This window comes from Loxodonta africana, chromosome 24, assembly GCF_030014295.1.
Source record: "Loxodonta africana isolate mLoxAfr1 chromosome 24, mLoxAfr1.hap2, whole genome shotgun sequence".
Taxonomy (NCBI): domain Eukaryota; kingdom Metazoa; phylum Chordata; class Mammalia; order Proboscidea; family Elephantidae; genus Loxodonta; species Loxodonta africana.
In genome coordinates, this window is record NC_087365.1 from 44,594,891 (window position 1) to 44,619,477 (window position 24,587).

At 40.3% G+C, this 24,587-nt stretch overlaps 1 protein-coding gene across 1 annotated transcript; it reads right to left on the reverse strand.

Annotated features, from left to right (window-relative positions):
- Positions 1–21,102: 21,102 nt before the first annotated feature.
- On the reverse strand, positions 21,103–24,023 carry SLPI (secretory leukocyte peptidase inhibitor). The gene is made up of 4 exons (XM_023550282.2): positions 23,891–24,023; positions 23,042–23,203; positions 22,418–22,567; positions 21,103–21,268 (listed from the first exon to the last, which is right to left on the reverse strand). The coding sequence occupies exons 1-4, from the start codon at positions 23,973–23,975 to the stop codon at positions 21,264–21,266; spliced, it is 402 nt and encodes a 133-aa protein (XP_023406050.2). The 5' UTR covers positions 23,976–24,023; the 3' UTR covers positions 21,103–21,263.
- Positions 24,024–24,587: the final 564 nt, after the last annotated feature.

Sequence of the window (24,587 nt, forward strand, 5' to 3'; positions counted from 1 at the left end):
CCAAGAAGACTTAACGATAATAAATAGCTACGCACCCAATGACAGAGCTCCAAAATACATAAACTCTAACAGCGTTGAAAAGATAAATTGACAGTTGCACGATAATAGAAGGAAACTAAGACAACACTTTCAATGAAGGACAGAACAAACAGAAAGAAACTGAACGAAGATACAAAAGATCTAAATAGCACAGTTAACCAACATGACCTCACAGACATATACAGAACGTTCCACTCAACAGCAGCACACATTATTCGGCAATGCACATGGATCAGTCTCCAGATAAAAGTCCAATAACTTTTTTTTATACAAATACAAATAATAAAATAATTCAATAATCATATAATATTAGCACACAAAAATCATTGCTTTTATTGTACATAAACAACTAGAAGAATTAATGTAAGAGAATATCCCATGTACAATAGCAACAAAAGAAATTTAAATGCCATAAGAAGTGACCAAAACTTGAAAACACTCTCGAAAATCTGAAAGTATACTTCAGTGGGAATGCATTCCTCATCCTTGGATAGAATGATCCCAGTATAATAAAAATGTCCAATTTCTTCAAGTTAATTTAATATAATCTCAATAAAAGTACCAATAAGTTTTTTTTTTTTCCTCCAGAGCTAGAGTGTTTGATTTTAAAATTCATGTGAAAAGTAAACAACAAGCATAGCTAGGAAACCTTTTGGGGGAAAAAAAAAAGCATCAAGGGATCTACAATTAAAGCAGCGTGGCATTGATATGTGAATAGACAGACTAAAGAACAAAATATAAAGTCCAGAAATAGACTCAAGTACAAAGAAAATATTTTTGTTGTTGTTGTTGTTAGGTGCTGTCAAATTGGTTCTGAGTCATAGCGACCCAATGCACAACAGAACGAAACACTGCCCAGTCCTGCACCACCCTTACAATCGTTGTTATGCTTGAGCTCATTGTTGCAGCCACTGTGTCAATTCACCTCTTTGAGGGTTTTCCTCTTTTCCACTGACCCTGTACTCTGCCAAGCATGATGTCCTTCTCCAGGGACTGAACCCTCCTGACAACATGTCCAAGGTATGTAAGATGCAGTCTCACCATCCTTGCTTCTAAGGAGCATTCTGGTTGTACTTCTTCTAAGACAGATTTATTCGTTCTTTGGTGGCAGTCCATGGTATATTCAATATTCTTCACCAACACTACAATTCAAAGCCATCAGCTCTTCTTCGGTCTTCCTTATTCATTGTCCAGCTTTCACATGCATACGGTGTGACTGAAAATACCATGGCTTGGGTCAGGCACACCTTAGTCTTCAAGGTGACATCTTTGCTCTTCAACACTTTAAAGATGTCCTTTGCAGCAGATTTACCCAATGCAATGTGTCTTTTGATTTCCTGACTGCTGCTTCCATGGCTGATGATTGTGGATCCAAGTAAAATGAAATTTTGAGAACTTCATTGTTTTCTCCATTCATCATTATGCTGCTCATTGGTCCAGCTGTGAGGATTTTTTCTTTTATGTCAAGCTGCAATCCTTACTGAAGGCTGTGGTCTTTGATCTTCATTACAAAGTGCTTCAAGTCCTCTTCACTTTGAGCAAGCAAGTTTGTGTCATCTGCATAACACACATTGTTAATGAGTCTTCCTCCAATCCTGATACCCCATCCTTATTCATATTGTCCAACTTCTCCTATTATATGCTCAGCATACAGATTGAATAGGTATGGTGAAAGAATACAACCCTGAAGCACACCTTTCCTGACTTTAAACCAATCAGTATCACCTTGTTCTGTCCCAACAGCTGCCTCTTGATCTATGTAAAGGTTCCTCATGAGCACAATTAAGTGTTCTGGAATTCCCATTCTTCTCAATGTTATCCACAATTTGTTATGATCCACACAGTCAAATGCCTTTGATTAGTCAATAAAACACAGGTAAACATCCTTCTGGTATTCTTTGCTTTCAGCCAGGATCCATCTGATATCAGCAATGATATCCCTGGTTCCACGTCCTCTTCTTAAAACCAGCCTGAATTTCTGCAAGTTCCCTGTCAATAGGCTGCTGCAGCTGTTTTTGAATGATCTTCAGCAAAATTTTGCTTGTGTGTGATATTAATGCTATTGTTCTATAATTTCCACATTTGGTTGGATCATCTTTCTTGGGAATAGGCATAAATATGGATCTCTTCCAGTCAGTTGGCCAGGAAGCTGTCTTCTACATTTCTCGGCATAGACCAGTGAGCACCTCCAGCGCTGCATCTGTTTGTTGAAACATCTCAATTGATATTCCATCAATTCCTGGAGCCTTGTTTTCGCCAATGCCTTCAGAGCAGCTTGGACTTCTTCCTTCAGTACCATTGGTTCCTGATCCTATGCCGCCTTTTGAAATAGTTGAACATCGACTAATTCTTTTTGGTATAATGACTCTGTATATTCCTTCCATCTTCTTTTGATGATGTTTCCTGCATCGTTTAATATTTTCCCCATAGAATCCTTCACTACTGCAACTCGAGGCTTGAATTTTTTCTCCAGTTCTTTCAGTAGAGAAACGCCAAATGTATTCTTCCCTTTTGGTTGTCCAGCTCCAGCTCCTTGCACATGTCATTATAATACTGTACTTTGTCTTCTCGAACCGCCCTTTGAAATCTTCTGTTCAGTTCCTTTACTTCATCAATTCTTTCTTTTACTTTAGCTGCTCAATGTTTGAGAGCAAGTTTCAGAGTCTCCTTTGACATCCTTCTTGGTCTTTTCTTTCTTTCCTGTCTTTTCAATGACCTCTTGCTTTCTTTATGTATGATGTCCTTGATGTCATTCCACAACTCATCTGGTCTTCAGTCACTACTGCTCAATGCGTCACACCTATACTTCAGACAGTCTCTAAATTCAGGTGGGATATACTCAAGGTCATATTTTGGCTCTCATGGACTTGCTCTGATTTTCTTCAGTTTCAGTTCAACTTGCATATGAGCAATTGATGGTCTGTTCCACAGTCGGCCCCTGGCCTTGTTCTGCCTGATGATATTGAGCTTTTCCATCATCTCTTTCCACAGATGTGGTCAGTTTGATTCCTGTGTGTTCCATCTGGTGAGATCCATGTGTATAGTAGCCATTTATATTGGTGAAAGAAGGTATTTGTGATGAAGAAGTCGTTGGTCTTGCAAAATTCTATCATTCGATCTCCAGCATTGTTTCTGTCACCAAGGCCATATTTTCCAACTACTGGTCCTTCTTCTTTGTGTCCAACTTCCGCATTACAATCACCAGTAATTATCAATGCATCTTGATTGCACGTTCAATTAATTTCAGACTGATAAAAATCTTCTATTTCTTCATCTTTGGCCCTAGTGGTTGGTGTGTAAATTTGAATAATACTCGTATTAACTCGTCTTTCTTGTAGGCGTATGGATGTTATCTTATCACTGACAGCATTGTACTTCAGGATAGATCTTGAAATGTTCTTTTGGACGATGAATGCAACACCATTCCTCTTCAAGTTGTCATTCCCAGCATAGCAGACTATATGATTGTCCAATTCAAAGTGGCCAATACTAGTCTTTTTCAGCTCACTAATGCCTAGGATATCGATGTTTATGTGTTCCATTTCATTTTTGATGATTTCCAATTTTCCTAGATTCATACTTTGTACATTCCAGGTTCCAATTATTAATGTATGTTTGCAGCTGTTTCTTCTCATTTTGAGTCATGCCACACCACGGAATGAAGGTCCCGAAAGCTTTACTCCATCCACGTTATTAAGGTCGAGTCTACTTTGAGGAGGCAGCTCTTGCCCAGTCATCTTTTGAGTGCCTTCCAACCTGAGGAACTCATCTTCCAGCACTACATCAGACAATGTTCCACTGCTATTCATAAGGTTGTCACTGGCTAATGCTTTTCAGAACTAGACTGCCGGGTCCTTCTTCCTAGTCTGTCTTAGTCTGGAAGCTCAGCTGAAACCTGTCCTCCATGGGAGACCCTGCTGGTATCCGAATACCGGTGGCTTAGCTTCCAGCATCACAGCAACACTCAAGCCCCCACAGTACGACAAACTGGCAGACATGTAAAGGAAACATGTGTGATAAATGCAGCATCTTAAATCACAGGGGAAATCTATACTTTGTAATAAATAGTATTGGGAAAATCATAATAACTTTTTATGCATGGCAAAAAAAAAAAAAACATAGTCAAAGGACAAGGAAAACTGGGGAAAGCATTCACAGCTAATGTTAAAGGGAAAAAAATGAATCTCCCTGATACATAAAGAGCTGTTTAAAACTAAAGGAAAATACCAAAAACCCAGGAGAAATGTGGGCAAAACCACAGGAACAGAAAATTCACATGAAAAAGTACAAATGGTCTTTAAAATAAGGGAAAAAATAAAGATCAACCTTTTCTAGTAAGAGAAATGCATGCTGAAACCACACTGAGATAATATTTTCTACTTAAAAAATCCAAAAGCTTGACAACGTACTTCCTAGCGAGAATATGAAGAAGCAGTCTTTCTTACACATGATGACTAGGAATCCAAAATGAGGCACTCCCTAGGGATGGGATTTCAGCAATATTTAATAAATATGCATTTACCCCTTGATTCAGCAATCTCACTCCTGGGAACTTCCCTGAAGATAAATTTCTACAGTTATGTTAACATAATTTGTGACTTCATTTGTAATAGCGAAAGATTGTTTTTCTAGGCTGGGCCAGGGATAGGATGAATAAACTATGATACATCCACACAATGGAATATTATGATACCATTAAAAAAAGAGAATGAGGAAGCTCTCTATGACCTGAAATAGAGTAATTACCAGTTATATTAACTGAAAGCAATGTGTATAGTAAGCTAACTTCCATGTAAAAAAAAAAAAAAAAGCAAATTAGAATATATATTTCTTTCAAATGAAAATATAAGAAGGATAATCCAGGAAGTAATAAAATTGTTACCTATCAGAAGTAGGTGGAAATGGAGTGGAGAGGTAGGAATAGGACAAAACTCCTGTGAATATGAATATACTGTTTGATGTTGTTTTGAATTTTGAACCACATAAATGTTTTAATTGTTCGAAAAATTAAGTAAAAAAGAAAAGAAAGTGTCTTAGTTCTCTAGTGCTGCTATAACAGAAATACTGCCAATGGACTGCTTTAACAAACAGAAGTTTATTTTCTCACAGTTTGGGAGGCTAGAAGTCCTAATTCAGGGTGCCAGCTCCAGGGGAAGGCTTTCCCTCTGTAGGCTCTGGGGGAAGGTCCTTGTCATAGGTACTCCACTGGTCTAGGAGCTTCTCAGCACAGGGAGCCCAGGTCCAAAGGACACACTCCCCTCCTGGTTCTTCATTCTTGGTGGTATGAGGCCCCCTGTCCCTCTGCTCACTTCTCTCTTTCATATCTCAAAAGAGATTGACTCAAGATACAACCTAATCTTGTAGATTGAGTCCAGCTGCATTAACATACCTGTCTCTAATCCTGCCTCGTTACCATCAGCGAGGTAGGATTTACAACACATAGGAAAATCACATCAGATGACAAAATTGTAGACAGTAACACAATACTGGGAATCATGGTCTAGCCAAGTTGACACACATTTTGGGGGGACACAATTCAATCCATAATATAAAGTAAACCCTAAAACTAAAACACCTAGGAACTAATGAACCTAATTGATATTAAAACCACCAGAGAAAAGGAGCATGGGTGGTCCAAGTGGTTTATGATTGGCTGCTAACATAAAGGCTGACAGTTCGAACCCACCCAGCAGATCCACAAAAGAAAGTCTTGGTTGAACTGTTTCCGTAAAAATTACTGATTCGGTAAAGAAACCCTGTGGAGCAGTTCTACTCTAACACATGGGGTCCCGTGAGTCAGAATCGACTCAATGGCAACTGGTTTGGATTTTTGTTTGTTTGTTTGTTTGTTTGTTCACAGTGTTCTTAATATACATACCTGGTGGGGGATGCACCCTAAATACAAATAGATTCTAAAACTTTACTAGGTATGTCGTTAGCAGTAACATTGGTGCCATGATTTTGAAACTCTTTTATGTCTATTTAGGGGAAAGCAGGAAGAAAAATACAAAATAAGCCTCTAAACCTATCATGTTAGATTTTAAATGGAAATGCCAATGTGAAATTATGGTTTTTAAATACGTTTTCTAGCTCTGTGCAATGAAAGGAACTAGAAACAAAGACATCCCAGTAGCACTGAACACACTGACCACCCATATCATCTTTCTAAATATCTTTCCCCACTGAAAGAGATCAAATTTCCTTAGAGAAATGGCCAATTCCAGCTCTGGAGCAAGGAAAGTAAAAAGCCTGGGACATCATATTTGTGCCCGAAATCAAGGAAATGCTCAAAGAATAACACGGCTCATTTCAAAAGGCTAAAGGAGTCAGCTTGAATGAGACTCCAATGGCCAAATACAGAACAAATTGAGGATCGAAAAGAGTAATGATTTTAACAGATTGCAACATACTGAATAAATAGAATTATCTGATCCTGTGGCAATATACACTGTCACAAAAAAGAAAAAAATAAATAAAAACAGAGATTAAAGGAGGGAAAAAGGAAAGCCCTTCTTTACAGAAAAATGCCAGCTGGTAAATGTAGAAAAAAGGTAAAATTAGAAAAACAAAACACCACTTTGATACCTCCAGTGCAATGTTTTATTGATCAAGGGTCTCTGTAGATGATATAAAACCATTAGGGGGCCAAGATGGAGGAATAGTCAGCTGCTTCCTGTGGTCCCTCTTACAACAAAGACCGAAAAAAACAAGTGAATCGATTATATGTGACAGTCTAGGAGCCCTGAACATCAAAGACAGAGTTGAGGAGTCAGACTGAGCAGCAGGGGGAGGGAGAGACAGTTCAGAAGCAGCGAGAATTTGCCAGACCTGAGCTGGTCAGCACCCTGCAGGCTGGATCAGGCAGCGTGCACAGGCTGAGGCAAGCAGTAGCTCTTAGGATGCATGTTCCACACCAAGAAACCTAGTGATGGAGAGTCTGCGCAAGCCTCCGGAACAAGAGGGAATAGAAGCTAGATCTGCAAAAGTTAAGTGCAAGCGTCTAGCCTACCCCACATGGTCAAAGAAAACCCTTACCCCTCTGGGAAGTACCTCCCTCCCATTCACCCACCCCCTCCCTGCTCTGCTGTGGTCCCAATTTGATTTCAGTGGTTGCTGCACCCCCTGGGCCAGAATTGGGACCTGTTGGAAGTTAAGGCAATATAAAGAACTAAAAAACTGGTTTAAAATTAGAAAAAGAGAGGTAAATTTTAAGGTGATCACAAAGAAGCTAACAATCCTACACATTAAAATAAAAAAGAAGAAAAACAAAGACTCAGCAAATACAAAATCAACAGCAATGAAAAAGGTGAAAAAATACATAAAGAAAAATGACTCAGCACAGAAAATTAAGTGGAACAAAGAAACTCTCAACAACACAAAATAATGCCTCAAAGTGTCAGCACTAAACTCATAAAATCTATCAGTAATTACACTGAATGTAAATGGGCTAAATGCACCAACAAAGAGACAGAGAGTGGCAGAGTGGATAAAAAAACAAGATCCGTCTATATGCTGCCTACAAGAGACACACCTCAGACTTAAAGACACAAACAGACTAAAACTCAAAGGATAGAAAAAAATGTATCAAACAAACAACACTCTAAAAAAGATTTTAAAAACAGATTTTTAAACCAAAATTCACCACGAAGGATAAGAAAGGACGCTATATGAGGATTAAGTGTCAATACACCAGGAGGACATAACCATAACAAATATTTACGCACTCAATGACAGGGCTCCAAAATACATAAAACAAACTCTAATGGCATTGAAAAAAGAAATAGACAGCTCCACAATAATAGTAGGAGACTTCAACACACCACTTTCGGTGAAGGATAGAACATCTAGAAAGAAGCTCCGTAAAGACAAAGAAGATATAAACGCCACAATCAACCAACTAGATAGCATAGACATATATAGAACACTCCACCCAACCGCAACCAAGTATGCTTTCTTTTCCAATGCATGTGGAACATTCTGCGGAATAGACCACATATTAGGCCACAAAGCAAGCCTCAACAGAATCCTAAACATCAAAAGATTACAACGCATTTTTTTCTGACCATAAACCCATAAAAGTAGAAATCAATAACAGAAAAGCAAGGGGAAAAAAAATCAATTTTTCATGGAAACTGGACGACACCTTGCTCAAAAGCTACTGAGTTACAGAAGAAATCAAGGACGGAATAAAGAAATTTATAGACTCAAATGAGAATGAAAACACATCCTACCAGAACCTTTGCAACACAACAAAAGCAGTGCTCAGAGGTCAATATATAGCAACGAATGCACACATCCAAAAAGAAGAAAGGACCAAAACCAAAACATTAACCCTACAACTCGAACAAATAGAAAAGAGAGTAGCAAAAGAAGCACACGGCACCAGAAGAAAGGAAATAATAAAAATTAAAGCAGAAATAAATGAAATAGAGAATAGAAAAACAATGGAAAGAGTTAACAAGACCAAAAGCTGGTCCTTTGAAAAGATCAACAAAATCGATAAACCATCGGCCAAACTGACAAAAGGAAAACAGGAGAGGAAGCACATAACCCAAATAAGAAATGAGATGGGCAATAGCACAACAGACCCAACTGAAATTAAAAGAATCATAACAGAATACTATGAAAAATTGTACTCCAACAAATTTGAAAACCTAGAGGAAATGGAAGGATTTCCGGAAACACACTATCAGCCTAAACTAACACAAACCAAGGTAGATGCCACAAAAAAGAAAATTACAGACCAATATCCCTCATGACATAGATGCAAAAATCCTCAACAAAATTCTAGCCAATAGAATTCAACAACATATCAAAAAAAAAAAAAGATTCACCATGGCCAAGTGGGATTCATACCAGGTATGCAGGGATGGTTCAACATTAGAAAAGCAATCAATGTAATCCATGATATAAATAAAACAAAAGACAAGAACCACACGATCTTATCAATTGATGCAGAAAAGGCTTTTAACAAATTCTGACACTCATTCATGATTAAAAAAAAAAAAAAAACTCTCAGCAAAATAAGAAGAGAAGGGAAATCCCTCACCATAATAAAGGGCATATACACAAAGCCAACAGCCAACATCATCCTAAATGGAAAGAGTCTGAAAGCGTTCCCCTTGAGAACAGGAACCAGACAAAGATGCCCTTTATGACCACTCTTATTCAACATGTGCTGGAGGTCCCAGCCAGAGCAATAAGGCAAGAAAAAGAAATAAAGGGCATCCAAATTGGTGAGGAAGAAGTCAAAGTATCCCTATTTGCAGATGATATGATCTTATTCACAGAAAACCCCAAAGAATCCACAAGAAAACTACTGGAACTAAGAGAAGATTTCAGCAAAGTTATCAAGATACAAGCTAAACATACACAAATCAGTTGAATTCTTCTACACCAACAAAGAGAACTTCAAAGAGGAAATCAAATCAAAACCATTTACAATAGCCCCCAAGAAGATAAAATACTTAGGAATAAATCTAACCAGATATGTAAAAGATCTATACAAAGAAAACTACATGACAGTACTGCAAGAAACCAAAAGTGACCTACGTGAGTAGAAAAACATACCTTCCTCGTGGATAGGAAGACTCAACATTGTGAAAATGTCAGTTCTACCCTAAGCAATCTACAGATACAACCGAATCCCTATCCAAATTCCAATGACATTTTTCAACAGGATGGAAAAACAAATCACCAACTTCATATGGAAAGGGAAGAGACCCAGGATAAGTAAAGCATTACTGAAAAAGAAGAACAAAGTGAGAGGGTTCACTCTATCTGATCTTAGAACGTATTTTACCACCACAGTAGTCAAAACAGCCTGGTGCCGGTACAACAACAGACACATAGGCCAATGGAAAGAATTGAGAATGCAGACATAAGTCCATCCACATATGAGCAGTTGATATTTGACAAAACCCCAAAGTCTGCTAAATGGGGAAAAGATAGCCTCTTTAACAAATGATGCTGTCATAACTGGATATCCATCTGCAAAAAATTGAAACAAAACCCATACCTCACACCACATACAAAAACTAACTCAAAATGGATCAAAGACCTAAACATAAAATCTAAAACGATAAAGATCATGGAAGAAAAAAATAGAGACAACGCTAGGAGCCCTGATATGTGGCTAAACAGAATACAAACCATAACTAACAATGGACAAACACCAGAACAGAAACTAGATAACCGGCAGCTCCTAAAAATCAAATACTTATGCTCGTCAAAGGACTTCACCAAAAGAGTAAAAAGACAACCTACAGACTGGGAAAAAAAATTTCGGCTACAGCATATCTGATCAGGGTCTAATATCTAAAATCTACAAGATACTGCAAAACCTCAGCAACAAAAAGACAAATAACCCAATTAAAAAATGGGCAAAGGATATGAACAGGCACTTTACCAAAGGACACATTCAGGTGGCTAACAGACATAGAGGAAATACTCGTGATCATTAAAAAAAAAAAAAAAAAAGCCATTAGAGAAACGTAAATTAAAACTACAATAAGATACCATCTCACTCCAACAAGGCTAGCACTAATCCAAAAAACACAAAATAATAAATGCTGAAGAGGTTGTGGAATGACTGGAACACTTATACACTGCTGGTGGGAAAGTAAAATGGTACAACCACTTTGAAAATCGATTTGGCACTTCCTTAAAAAGCTAGAAATAGAAGTACCATGGGATCCAGCAATCTCACTCCTTGGAATACATCCTAGAGAAATAAGAGCCATGACATGAATGGATATATGCACACCCATGTTCATTGCAGCACTGTTCCCAATAGCAAAAAGATGGAAACAACCTAGGTGCTCAGGAACGGACAAATGGATAAACAAATTATGGTGCATACACAAAACGGAATACTAGGCAACAATAAAGGACAATGATGAATCCGCGAAACATCTCACGACATGGATGAATCTAGAAGGCATTACGCTGAGTGAAATTAGTCAGTTGCAAAAGGACAAATGTATGAGACAACAATTATAGGAACTCAAGAAAAGGTTTAAACACAGAAGAAAATATTCTCTGAAGGTAACAAGAGTGGGGAGGAGGGAGAGGGGAACTCACTAACCAGACAGTGTTGTTGTTAGATACCGTCGAGTCGATTCGGACCTACAGTGACCCTGTGTACCATAAAAGGAAACACTGCCCTGTCTTGCGCCATGCTCACAGTCATTGTTATGCTTGAGCCCACTGTTGCAGCCACTGCGTCAATCCAGCTCATTGAGGGTCTTCCTCTTTTTTGTTGACCCTGTACTTTACCAAGCATGATGTCCTTCTCCAGGTACTGATCCCTCCTGATAACATGTCCAAAGTATGTAAGATGTCGTCTTGCCATCCTTGCTTCTAAGGAGCATTCTGGTCATACTTCTGCCAAGACAGATTTGTTCATTCTTTTAGCAGTCCATGGTATATTCAGTATTCTTTGCCAACACCACAATTCAAAGGCGTCAGTTCTTCTTCCGTCTTCCCTAGTCATTGTTCAGCTATCACATGTGTATGATGCAATTGAAAATACCATGGCTTGGGTCAGGCACACCTTAGTCTTCAAGATGACATCTTTGCTTTCCAACCCTTTAAAGAGGTCCTTTACAGCAGATTTACCCAATGCAATGCGTCTTTTTATTTCTTGACAGCTGCTTCTGTGGGTATTGATTGTGGATCCAAGTAAAATGAAATCCTTGATAACCTCAATCTTTTCTCCATTTATCATGGTGTTTCTTATTAGTCCAGTTTTGAGGATTTTTGTTTTCTTTATGTTGAAGTGTAATCCATACTGAAGGCTGTGGTCTTTGATCTTCATCAATAAGTGCTCAAGTCCTCTTCACTTTCAGTAAGCAAGGTTGTGTCATCTGCATGACGCAGGTTTGTTAACGAGTCTTCCTCCAATCCTGATGCCCCCTTCTTCTTCATACAGTCCAGCTTCTCAAATTATTTGCTCAGCGTACAGATTGAATAGGCATGGTGAAAGGATACAACCCTGATGCACACCTTTTCTGACTTTAAACCATGCAGTAACGACTGCCTCTTGATGTATGTACAGGTTCCTCAAGAGCACAATTACGTGTTCTGGATTCCCATTCTTCTCAATGTTATCTATAATTTGTTATGATCCACACAGTCGAATGCCTTTGATTAGTCAATAAAACACAGGTAAACATCCTTCTGGTATTCTCTGCTTTCTGTCAGGATCCATCTGATATCAGCAATGATATCCCTGGTTCCACGTCCTCTTCTGAAACCAGCCTGAATTTCTGGAAGTTCCCTGTCAATATATTGCTGCAGCTGTTTTTGAATGATCTTCAGCAAAATTTTGCTTGTGTATGATATTAATGCTATTGTTCTATAATTTCCACATTTGGTTGGATCACCTTTCTTGGGAATAGGCATAAATATGGATCTCTTCCAGTCAGTTGGCCAGGTAGCTGTCTTCCACATTTCTTGGCATGGACTAGTGACCGCTTCCAGCACTGCATCCATTTGTTGAAACATCTCAATTGATATTTCTTCGACTCCTGGAGCCTTGTTTTTCGCCAGTGCCTTCGGTGTAGCTTGGACTTCTTCCTTCATCACCACAGGTTCCTTATCATATGCTACCTCTTGAAATAGTTGAATATCGACTAATTCTTTTTGGTATAATGACTCTGTGTATTCCTTCCATCTTCTTTTGATGCTTCCTGGGTCGTTTAATATTTTCCCCCATGGAATCCTTCACCATTGCAACTCAAAGCTTGAATTTTTTCTTCAGTTCTTTCAGTGTGAGAAATGCCGAGTATGTTCTTCCCTTTTGGTTTTCTATCTCCAGGTCTTTGCACATGTCATTATAATACTTTACTTTTCTTGAGACGCCCTTTGAAATCTTCTGTTCAATTCTTTTACTTCATCATTTCTTCCTTTTGCTTTAGCTACTCGATGTTCAAGAGCAAGTTTCAGAGTCTCTTCTGACATTCATTTTGGTCCTTCCTTTCTTTCTTGTCTTTTTAACAACCTCTTGCTTTCTTCATGGATGATGTCCTTGATGTCATTCCACAACTCGTCTGGTCTTCGGTCATCAGTGTCCAACATGCCAAATCTATTCTTAAGATGGTCTCTAAATTCAGGTGGGGTATATTCAAGGTCGTATTTTTGGGATGTTTGCAGCTATTTCTTCTCATTTTGAGTCACTCCACATCAGCATATAAAGGTTCCAAAAGCTTGACTCCATCATGTCATTAAAGTCAACTTTACTTTGAGGAGGTAGCTCTTCCCCAGTCATCTTCTGAGTGCCTTCCAACCTGCGGGGGCTCATCTTCTGGCACTGTATCAGACAATGTTCTGCTGCTATTCATAAGGTTTTCACTGGCTAATTCTTTTCAGAAGTAGGCTGCCGGGTCCTTCTTCCTAGTCTGTCTTAGTCTGGAAGCTCAGCTGAAACCTGTCCTCCATGGGAGACCCTGCTGGTATCTGAATACTGGTGGCATAGCTTCCAACATCACAGCAACACATGAGCCCCCACAGTATGACAAACTGACAAACACGTGGACAAGAATTATCTTAGGTGAAGGGAAGGACAACACATAATACAGGGGAAGTCAGCACAACTAGACTAAACCAAAAGCTAAGAAGTTTCCTGAATCCATCCAAACACTTTAAGGGACAAAATAGCTGAGACTGGGGTCTGGGAACCATGGTTTCGGGGACATCTAGGTTAATTGACGTAACAAAGTTTATTAAGAAAATGTCCCACATCCCACTTTGGTGAGTGATATCTGGGGTCCTAATAGCTTTTGAGTGGCCATCTAAGATGCACCAATTTGTCCCAAACCACCTGGAGCAAAGGAGAATGAAGAACACCAAAGACACAAGGAAAATATTAGCCCAAGAGACAAAAACCAAAGAAAAAACCAAACACCCTGCCATTGAGTTGATTCGGACTCAAGGCAACCCTATAGGACAGAGTAGAACTGCCCCACAGAGTTTCCAAGGAGAGCCTGGCGGATTTGGACTGCTGACCTCTTGGTTAGCAGCCATAGCACTTAACCACTACGCCACCAGGGTTTCCCAAGAGACAAAAGGGCAGCATAAATGAGAGACTGCATCAGCCTGGGACCAGAACTAGATGGTACCCGGCTACACCAATGACTGCCCTGACAGGGAGCACAACACAGAGTAGAGTCCTTGAAGGAGCAGGAGAAAAACATGGTGCAGAAGTCAAATTCCTGTAAAAAGACCAAACTTAAAGGTCGACTGAGACTGGAGAAACCCTCGAAGCCATGGCCCCCAGACACACTGTTAACCCAGAACTAAAGCCGTTCTCAAAGCCCACTCTTAAGACAAAGGTTAGACTGGACTATAAAATGTAAAGTAACACTTGTAAAGAATGTGCTTCTTAGTTCAAGCGGATACACAAGACTAAATGGGCGGCTCCTGTCTGGAGGCAGGATGAGAAGGCAGAAGGATACAGGAGCTGGTTGGATGGACACGGGAAACCCAGGGTGGAAAGACAGAGTGTGCTATCACATTATAGGGATTGCGACTAGTGTCACATAACAATATGTGCATAAATTTTTGTATGAGAAATTAACCTGAGCTGGAAACTTTCACCTAAAGCACAATTAAAAAAAATTTTTTTAACTCATGTATGCATGTATGATTCTATAATAGAAGATAAAATACAGTGCATATTTCCCAATGTTGACATTGCTTTATGCATATTCCTAACTTTAATGACCACAAATTGCACAGCAGAACCCTAATTTTCATCCCCCCCAAAAAAAAAAAAATTTTTTTTTTTTTTTTTATCCCTAAGCAGACTCAAAAAGCTTCAGCATACAACAGTGATTCAAGAAATACTCGATTCGTTACCCTTCTTATGTATGGACATAGATATTATTCAGCAGCTTAATTGTGACAGAATCATTGAAGAATTTGTAAGAGCACAGAATAGAAAGAAATGTTTTAAATTATAACATCTTAGAGATAGATGAAAGATCTATCTAAAAATAAAATATAGTAATTTGTTGTTATATTTGTTTTCTGATCATTACATTTCCTTTTATGACATTTGTCCATTTAAAATTATGGGATTTGTTATAAAACAAGCAACAAAATTGAAGGATGGGCCGTTTAAAGCAAATCTGGTGAGAGTCAATTTTGTTGTAGGAAATCCACAGGATTTCACACTGATTGTTGAAACAGCTGAGTTCACTGATTCATTTCCATTGTTGTAGACTATGAGGAATTTTCTTTTTTGTAGAAAATGTAGTATATAGTAAAAATCTTAGTACCCAGCATCTACTGAAAATTTTATAATCCGGTTCACCTAATTCTGCTAAAATACCTTACATCACTTATGTTCAATCGCTAACGTTATAGTCACATTTAAAAAGAAGTTAGGTCATGGCTAGCTAAGACACACACACGTATACAGAGATACATATTCATGTATATATATGACTCACGTATCCCATTAAAATGCGGGAAGAAGGAGCACCACAGATTGTCAGGGTTTAGGACTCTTACATGCCTTAATCCGCCCCTGCTTGGTCAGGTTTCTGGATGCTTACTAATTGCTTCCGGAGTCCCTGGATAGTGCTAACAGTTAACGTGCTTGCCTGCTAACCAAAAGGTTAGTGGCTCAGAGTGCCCCCCCCGCCCCCGCCCAGAGTTCCTCAAAAGAATGGCCTCGCAATCTACTTCCGGAAAATCACTCCTTGAAAGCCCTATGGAGCACAGTTCTACTCTGACACATACGGGGTCACCATGAGTGAGAGCTGGTTCAGCGATAAATGGTTAGCAATTGTTTCAGCTGAGTCAATGCTTAGATTCAGGAGCCCAGTGTTACCACCCCTGAGAAGTCTACAGAAGTATGGCTCTGAAATCAAAGCTTGGAGAGAAGTCCAAATTAAAGCTTGTTGGGTCCAGGCAAGATGAGGGTGACTCTAAACCAGTGTTCCACAGTCCAGGACACCTGGATTCTAAGTGCAAGGAGCACTAGAATGGGGAAGAGGACACTGGATCTCCTGGGAAAGGCAGACGAGACTTTGCGGTCCATCTCAAGTTACACAACTTCGAGCTTCCCCAATGGGTGTGGTGCCACCAAAATTGCCTCATCTAGAGCACAGAGATCCTAGCACCCAGCACATTTCCTAATGGTTCCTTCCTGTTACAGAGAAGGGCCTGAACCTCTTTCCTATGCAAACTTTGAAACAATCCCTTTGTTTTCTTATCCTCACCAATCTGGCAGCCAAAAAATTGTATCTCATCCTTGTTTTCATGTGCAATGCCATGATAAATGAATAGTGAGATAAATATTTTCACATTTTTGCAACATGGATTTCTTTTTGTTTGAATTACTTGTCATTATGCATAGCTCCCCTGGCCCTGACTTGCCTTTTTCTTATTGATTTGTTAAGATGCATTATATATTTTGAAAACTAATTCGTTGCTTGAGGTCACCATTTTAAATGTTTTTTCTCAGACTCACACTTACGGTTCAACTGTTTTGTGTTTCTTCATACAGAAAAATTTAATTTGGGATGTGCATAAATTTATCAATATTTTCCTCAATAGTTAATATTTTGGGCCTTGCTTAAGGACATCTTCCCTTCCCCAGTTATAAAGAAACTGCTTCAAATTTTATTTTTTTTAAAGAAATATTTAATTCATTTTGAAAAAGTTTAGGTACGTGTGGTGTGAGGTAGAGGGGTGGGTGTGTGTGTGTGTGTTTAAAAGTCAAGTGCATCAGTGCAACGTGTATCCTAGATTGTCTCCTGGAACAGAAAAAGGACATTAGTGGAAAAACTGGTAAAATCCAAATAAAGCCTAGAGCTTAGTTAATAGTAATCAATGTTAATTTCTTAGCTTTGACAAATGTACCATGGTTACGTAAGATGTTAACAATAGGAGAAAAGAGATGAGGAGTATATGGGAACTCTCTAGACTATCTTTGTAACTTCTCTGTAAATCTAAAATTACTCTAAATTTTGAAAAATTTACTTTAAAAAAACTTAATGGCTTAAGAGAACAAACAAAATTCATTCACTCCATTAGAGATTGCTGTTAAAACAGCAAAAGCCAATGTGGACTTTAAAAAAGAAAAAAGCCAATGGCTTTCATTACTAGTTTGAGCTTTGCCCTACCCAGTTGTAAAAATTCTTCCCTTTTATGTAACAAGTTTCCATAAACACACAGATTTCTTTTTAGTCATTGTCTTAGGCTGGTTTCTCCAGAGAAGCAAAACAAGTAAAGCATATAAATACATATATTTGCATCAAGGAAATGGCCCACGCAGCTGTAGAGGCTGGAAAGTCCCAAGTCTGTGGATCAGACTGGAGGCTTCTCCTGACTTACGTAGCTGCAGGGGCTGGTGAACCTAAGATCAGCAGGTCAGACAGCAGGCCTCTGGCCCATAAGTTGCGGAGACCGACGAATCCCAAGATTGGCAGGCAAGACAGCCAAACTGCTAGTTCAAGTCCCAAGAACCGGAAGTCAGATGAACAGGAGCCAGCTACAGCATCCAGAGCAAGCAAAAACCCATGAGCCTTGCCCGAAAGTCCACCTATATTAGATGCAGGCCACACCCCCGAGGAAACTCCCTTTCAACTGATTGGCTACTCACAGCAGATCCCATCATGAAGGTGATCACATTATATCAGATTTCATCACAGCAGTGATTACATCATTATCCCACTGCCAAACAACTTTGTAACTGCCAAACCACTGAGAATCATGGCCCAGCCAAAGCTGACACAAAACCTTAATGATCACAGCCATTTTGTGCTATTCCATTTGACTATTCATTTATTCCTGCATTAACATTTTACTACATTAGTTACCACACAGTTAATACCTTTTGACTCTTGTCTGGGTACCTCCCACATTTGTACTTTTAAAAAATCGTCTTGACACTTCTGTGACTTTTATGCTAATACATTAACTGAAGAATCATTTTGTCAAGTTCTTTTTAAAAATCATATCAAGGTGTGCTTTTTGTTTGTTTGTTTTGCCATTACTCTAAATTTATCCATGATTTTTAAAAGAACTGCCATCTTTATTTTATTGAGGATTTCCAAACTGAAGCTGGTTTTTGTGTTTATTCAGTCCTTACTTTGTATTTTCAGTATGTTGGGTTTTTTTTTTTAATCCCCTAAGGCCTGGGGTATTTTTTCTTTATTCCCAGGTACTTTGTAGGGTTTGTGTCTTTGATTGTTTTTGCCTACTTCTATTATTTCTGATTGGTTATAGATAATGTGTATTAACCTATAGAGTTTTGTATATCAACCTTATACCCAGCAACTTTAATGAATCCTATTTTATCGATTTTATTTAGTCTCTTAAATTGTTTAAGTAAGAAATTATATTGTCTGCAAATAATGACAATTTTGTATCTTTTTTCAAATTTTATATACCTTATTCCTGTATCTCACCCTATTACATAGTCTTGAATAGCTCATACACTGTTGATTAATAGTGGTAGTGGGGGAAATCCTTATGCTATCTTTTACTTTAGTAACAATATTTTTGAAAATGCAACTTTATGTAAAGTCTGCTACAGATTTCAGGTAGGTCTTTCCCCACCTCCTTTTTTTTTTTTTTTTTTGCTTAATTTTTATCCTTTGGTTTCTGTTCTTAAGTTTTATAAAGAATGTTGAACTTTATGAAAGCTTTTAAACAATTGAAATGATTGTATATTTCTAAATTACTTTGCTAGATATTCTAACATTGAATTAGTTTTTGATGCCATAGATAAGGATGTTCACAGCTATTTTCAGAGAAGACATTACCCCATCATTATCTTTTCTTCTACTTTCCAGATCTACGTGTGTCAAATTCAGTTTTTGTAGGTTTTGCTACAGAGTTTCAGGTAGGTGCCTTTTTTGGACTAATTTCTATCCTTTTATTTCTATTCTTAATTTTTATAAAGAATTAATGTTAAACTATATGAAAGCTTTTAAAACCCCAGTGAATTCTAACTTTTAACATTTTATTTAGGATCTTCACAAGTATGTTCAGAGAAGAAGACACTGGCCTAGAATTCTCTTTTCTTCTACTGCCCTAATATGGTTATAGCGTCAATTTTTTTTGCCAACCTCATTATATTATCTATTGCTGCATAACGAATTATCACGAAACGTAGCAGCTTAAAACCATAAGTATTATCTCACAGTTGGAGGGTCAGGAATCCAGGAACAGCTTAGCTAGGTGTAGCCTCTCAGGTGGTTACAGTTAAGCTGTCTGATGGGACTGCAGTCATTTCATCACTTGACTGGGGCTGAAAAGTCCAATTCCAAGATCACTCATGTGTTTATTGGTAGGGCTCAGCACCTCCCAGGCTGTAGGTTGGAGGCTTCGGTTCCTCTCCATGTGAGGGTCTTCATGACACGGCAGCTGGCTTCCCTCAGAGTAAGTGAAGTGAGAGAGAGAGTGCATGTGCTCCCCAGATGGAAGCTGCAGTCTCTTTATCACCTCATCTCAGAAGGACCTAACTAACTATCACTTCTGCAATATTTCATTGGTCACATGGACCAATCCTGAAAAGATGTGGGCTGCGGGGGAGACTACACAAGGACGTGAATACCAAGAAGTGTGAGGATCATTGGGGGCCAACTTGCGGGGTACTTAACTGCACTTATACAATGAATAAAAAGCCTCTCTCTCTTTTTCATTTTCTCTGAAATGGTTCATTAAACCCATCCAACCAATGATTAAGGGGAGTAAGGAATATTTTCTTAAGCCAGTGACTTCCATGAAAGGATTAAATTAGAATTTTGTTTTGTCTTTATTATTATTATTATCATCAGCATTATCTAATCAAGTTCTCCATTTCCTCTAGAGCCCAAAGGTCACAAAGAGATGTGGAGAGAGGTTCCCTGCCTGCCCCCTGGCTCCAGCAGCCAAGTTCTTGTTACTCCCCCAGGTCCCAGGAATCAAGAATGACACCACTCTCTGGGGTGGTATTGGCCAACAGTATGTCATATACACAACCTACCACGGCAGCATTCTTTTTTTCTTTAAATAATTTATTTTAATTTATTGTTTTAATTGTTGAGAATATGCATAGCAGAACATACACCAGTTCAACAGTTTCTACGCATAAAATTTAGTGACATCAATTACATTCTTCAAGTTGTGCAACCATTCTCACCCTCCTTTTCTGAGTTGGTCCTCCCCCATTGACGTGAACTCGCTGCCCCATAAGTTTTCTATCTAATCTTTCAAGTTCCTGTTGTCAGTTTGATCGCATATAAGTAGATCTTAAAAGAGCACAGTGCCCAAGGCAGACGTTCTTTACTAGTTAAGCTAAACTATTGTTTAGTTTTAAGAAGACTTCAGGGGATATTTTCGGTTCAAGGTTTATGGATTATCTCAGGGCAATAGTTTTGGGGGTTCATCTAGCCTCCATGGCTCCAGAAATGCTGGATTCCTTGAGAATTTTTAATTCTCTTCTGCATTCCCCCTTTTGATCAGAATTATTTTATAGAATCTTTGATCAAAATGTACAGTAATGGTAGCCAGGCACCATCCAGTTCTTTGGGTCTCCTAGCAAAGGAGGCAGTTGTTCGTGGAGGTAATTAGCCACACTTTCCATACCCTCCTCCTATTCCTGACTCTCCTTTCTTTGTTGCTCCAGGCAAATACACACCGATTTTTATGCCTTGGATGACCACCATGGCAGTATTCTTATTTAAAGGTGAAAGAAATTAGTGTCTTGAAAAGAAACTCAAAATCACCTCAGAAGCCAACAAATATCTACCAGTTTTGGAAAGCCTGCTAGGGCCCGATAACATTGCTCTTCATTTTGCACATGCTGAATACGCCAATGCTCAGAACACTCTGAGAAAGTGATTTTTATTTGCAAAAATGGAAATTATTGAGATTCAGAGAGATAAAGTCACTTGTCCAAAATCACAGAGCCAGTACCTTCAGGCCCATGATGCAAACTCATACCTGTCCAGCCCCTCAGCCTCTTCCTTACACCCCTCATCTGGAGGGAAGCCTCACATCCAGACATCACCTCATCCCCTCCTACCCGACTCATGTCCCCCAATGAAACACAGAAGCAGGATGTGCAGAGAGAAATATACTCATTTATTCATTCACCAATCAGCGAGCATTTCCTGGCAGTTCCCCAAAGAAGGTGTTGGCGGCAGAACCAAGTCTTCACCATGGAGTGCCCCAGTGATCCAAGCAGGGGACAGAGAGGGAGCTCCCAGATCACAGGGCAGGAATCAAGCTGTGAGAGGAAAGCAGATCAGAGTTTCAGTACAGAAGCCAGGCAGTTCCTTGCCAGATTCCTCCACCCAGAGGAACGCTGAGATACACAAAACAACCATGTGTGGTATAGTCGAAAGAGTCTTGGTATCAGGAGACTGGGTTCAAATTTCATGTGTTCAAATCTCATTTCTGGGGGAGGTAGGGGTTGGTTTTGTTTTGTTTTACTTTTTAAAAGAATTTTTTTAAGACCTGTTTTAGGTTTACAGAAAAATCATGCAGAAAATGCCAAAACTAAAACCCACTGCTGTCGAGCCCATTCCGAGACTCAGAAAGCCAAGAGGAGGGCGAGGGGAGCCTGGCTCTGTTCTGCGTTACAGAGTAGAACTGCTCCATAGGGGTTTCTTGGTTGTAATCTTTACAGAAGCAGGTTGCCAGGACTTTCTTCCACAGCACTGCTGGCTGGATTTGAATGGCCAGCCTTTCGGTTAGTAGTCAAGCACAGGCCATTTGCACCATCCGGGGACCTTGCAGAAAGTACAGAGTGCACGTATTCCCCTTCTCCCTTGCACACATTTTCTCTTATTATTAACATCTTGCGTTCACGTGGTACATTTGTTACAACTGATGAACCAAAATTAGACACTATTATTAACTCAAGTGCATAGTTCACATTAGGGGGCGCTCTTCATGTTGTACAGTCAAGTCTTGGTTTCCCCGACTATTGCCCCAGAGTGTCCCAGCTGTTAAATCAGAGCATTGAGCTAGATTATCCTCAAACTCCACTGGTTCTTTGGGCTTTGACCTGAGATGACATGCTGGAAATAACTTTAATAATAAGTAGTTCATGGTCACAGTGCTTTACAAAGCACATTCACTATGTCCGTTTTACAGGTATGCAAACTGAGACCCAGAGTCACTTGCCCAAGGCCCTCATTCAGAGAGGCTGGAATAGAATCGAAGCCATGGGTGATGCTATGGAAATCCTTGACCTGAGGCCTGGGGACCAGTGCTACTGAAGGACAGGAGGTCAGGCAGAGGCTGTGCTGGGGGTATGGTTCAGGCCTCCCCACCCCCTCCCAACCCCCTGCCCATTTGCCTGGACCTCCAGAGGGTTGAGGCTGAGAAGGCCTGGGGCAATGTGATCAATCTGCCCCAGCCCCTACCTTACCTTTCACAGGGGCCACACAGACTTTCCCACAAATGCCTTTGCAGCACTTGAAGTCACCCTCACATTGGCCATCCTTTTCACAGTAATTGGGGATATTGAACATCTTACATTGACCATGGACCACCGGGCACTTCCCAGGCTTCTCGTTAACTGGAGAGAGTAGGGCTGCAAGTCAGACACCTTGTACCCCAGACATCAGCCACCTCTCCTGCCCCACCCTGAGCAGGACAAATCACCCTCCCCACCTCCGTCACCACAACCTCCTTCCTAAGCTCTGCGCATTCCCTGAAGGGAGAATCTGACTCTCCTCTGACATCCAGCCCTCACTTCCATCAGCACAGGGGACAAGCTGTCTAGTGCTGACTGAATGCATGCCTGCCAATGGCCTGCCCATCCGAATGGCCAGATGACTGCCTGATAGACAGACCTTCCACAGGCTGCCTGGCTCACTGGCTAGGTGGTGAACCCGCCTGGGCAGCGTGACTCCCTGGCTGCCTGACACACTTGGCTCAAAAAGCTCTTGGAAAGGAGGAATCCTGGCAGGACCCCATTGCTCAATCCCCTCCTCCTAGATGCTGTGTCCTCAGGATCCTTCCTTTCCACCCAGCTCTCCCACCTCCTCACCTGGTTTTAAGATCGCAACAGGATCCAGGCATTTGATGCCACAAATATCAGGGCAACATCTCTTCTGCTCTGGACACTGCCAGTCACTCTTGCACTCAGGTGGCTCATATCTAAAGCAATTGGCAGGTTTTCTAGGAGGGCAGAGTCCAGCTTTCAAAGACACTGCAAAGAAGGTCGAGCAGTCAGGAGGAGACTGGTCCTGTTCTGTCTAACCCAGGTGGCCGTCCACAAAGTCCAAAGCGAAATGCCTGTCTGGCCTCCATGAAGAGTGACAGGTACATGTCTCAGAGAAGTCACAGAGCCAGGAAAACAGGCACAGGACTCCCAGCCAAGGTCTCCTGTCCCAGAGAAAGGCAAAGATACACAAAGGTGGAGGAAGGCTACGAGTGATGGATACAGAAGTACACAAAGATAAATAGAATCCACAAGTTAGAGACTGAGAGGCAGAAAATATTTTTAAAGACAGAGACTAAAGGATTCAAACAGACAGAAACAAAGGAGAACCAGAAGGAGTCACAAGCTGGTGATTGGAGAGTCACAGACACAGTAAGAGAGGGAAGGACACGGGAGAGAGAGAGAGGAAGGGAGGGAGGGAGGGAGGAATGAAGGATAAATATAGAGGGGTAGGGAGACCTGGGCCAATGAGATGGCTGGGTAAAAGAAGCCATCCAAGATACTCAGAATCCCGCACAAAGACTTTGGTGCCCAGGTGGGCATGAATCCCACCCTCAAGGAGATCTGGAACTAAGCTGCAAGATCAGAGCCTAGAGAAGGAGCCACCCCCACATCACCAGGATATCCCACGTCTGACCCTGTAGCCAAGATTGGCCCAGGGTCACCCCAACTCACACTTTTCAACACCTTCCACAGTCCAAGGTGCCAGAGTTCCCAGGGCAAGAAGCACCACAAGAGGGAAGATGCCATTGGACTTCATGGTGAAATCAGGGGTGGCTTTGATGGCCAAGGCTAAACCTCATTCTTTATACCTTCCATAGTGGGTGTGGCCAGGATTTCCTGGGCTCCTCCCAGCTGTTATTGCACAGGCAGGAAGCTTAGCCAGAGACCAACAATCCTGAAACCAGGGAGATGATGGTTCTTCCCTGTCCCAAGCAAGACCATGTGTCCAACAGAGCTAGACCAGGAAGAAAGAGGAGTTGGCCAGGAATATGTCACTAGGCTGATAAGGAGGCCCTCCCAAGTGTCCATCTGAGCCCTGAACATTGTGAGGGCCCGGGCCCATTAGCCTTATAGGAGGAAAGGAGAACAGGTCAATTGCGAAGGTGCTAGTTACACCTGGAGCTGAAACCAAAGATGTGGACTTTCAGCTGAGGCCCTTGTGCAACACACCACTACCTCACACTCCTGAACTCTCGGGGATTGTGAAACTCTTTGCTGGATTGCTCAAGGCAAGTTCCTTCTCAAAAGATCAGATATCATATCACTCAGCCAACAGATAATTTCCCCGAAATATTTACACCGTTATATTCCAGTGCTTATTCTGTGCCTGATCCAAAGAAAGCATTCACTAAACACCTGTTTAATGAAA

Excerpts from the sequence above, each read along its gene's own strand:
- SLPI (XM_023550282.2), bottom strand. The coding sequence starts at position 23,975 with ATGAAGTCCAATGGCATCTTCCCTCTTGTGGTGCTTCTTGCCCTGGGA. Across the intron at positions 23,204-23,890 it reads TGTGGAAGGTGTTGAAAAGT|TGTCTTTGAAAGCTGGACTC; the intron begins GTGAGTTGGGGT and ends CCTTCTTTGCAG. Across the intron at positions 22,568-23,041 it reads TGTTGCGATCTTAAAACCAG|TTAACGAGAAGCCTGGGAAG; the intron begins GTGAGGAGGTGG and ends TACTCTCTCCAG.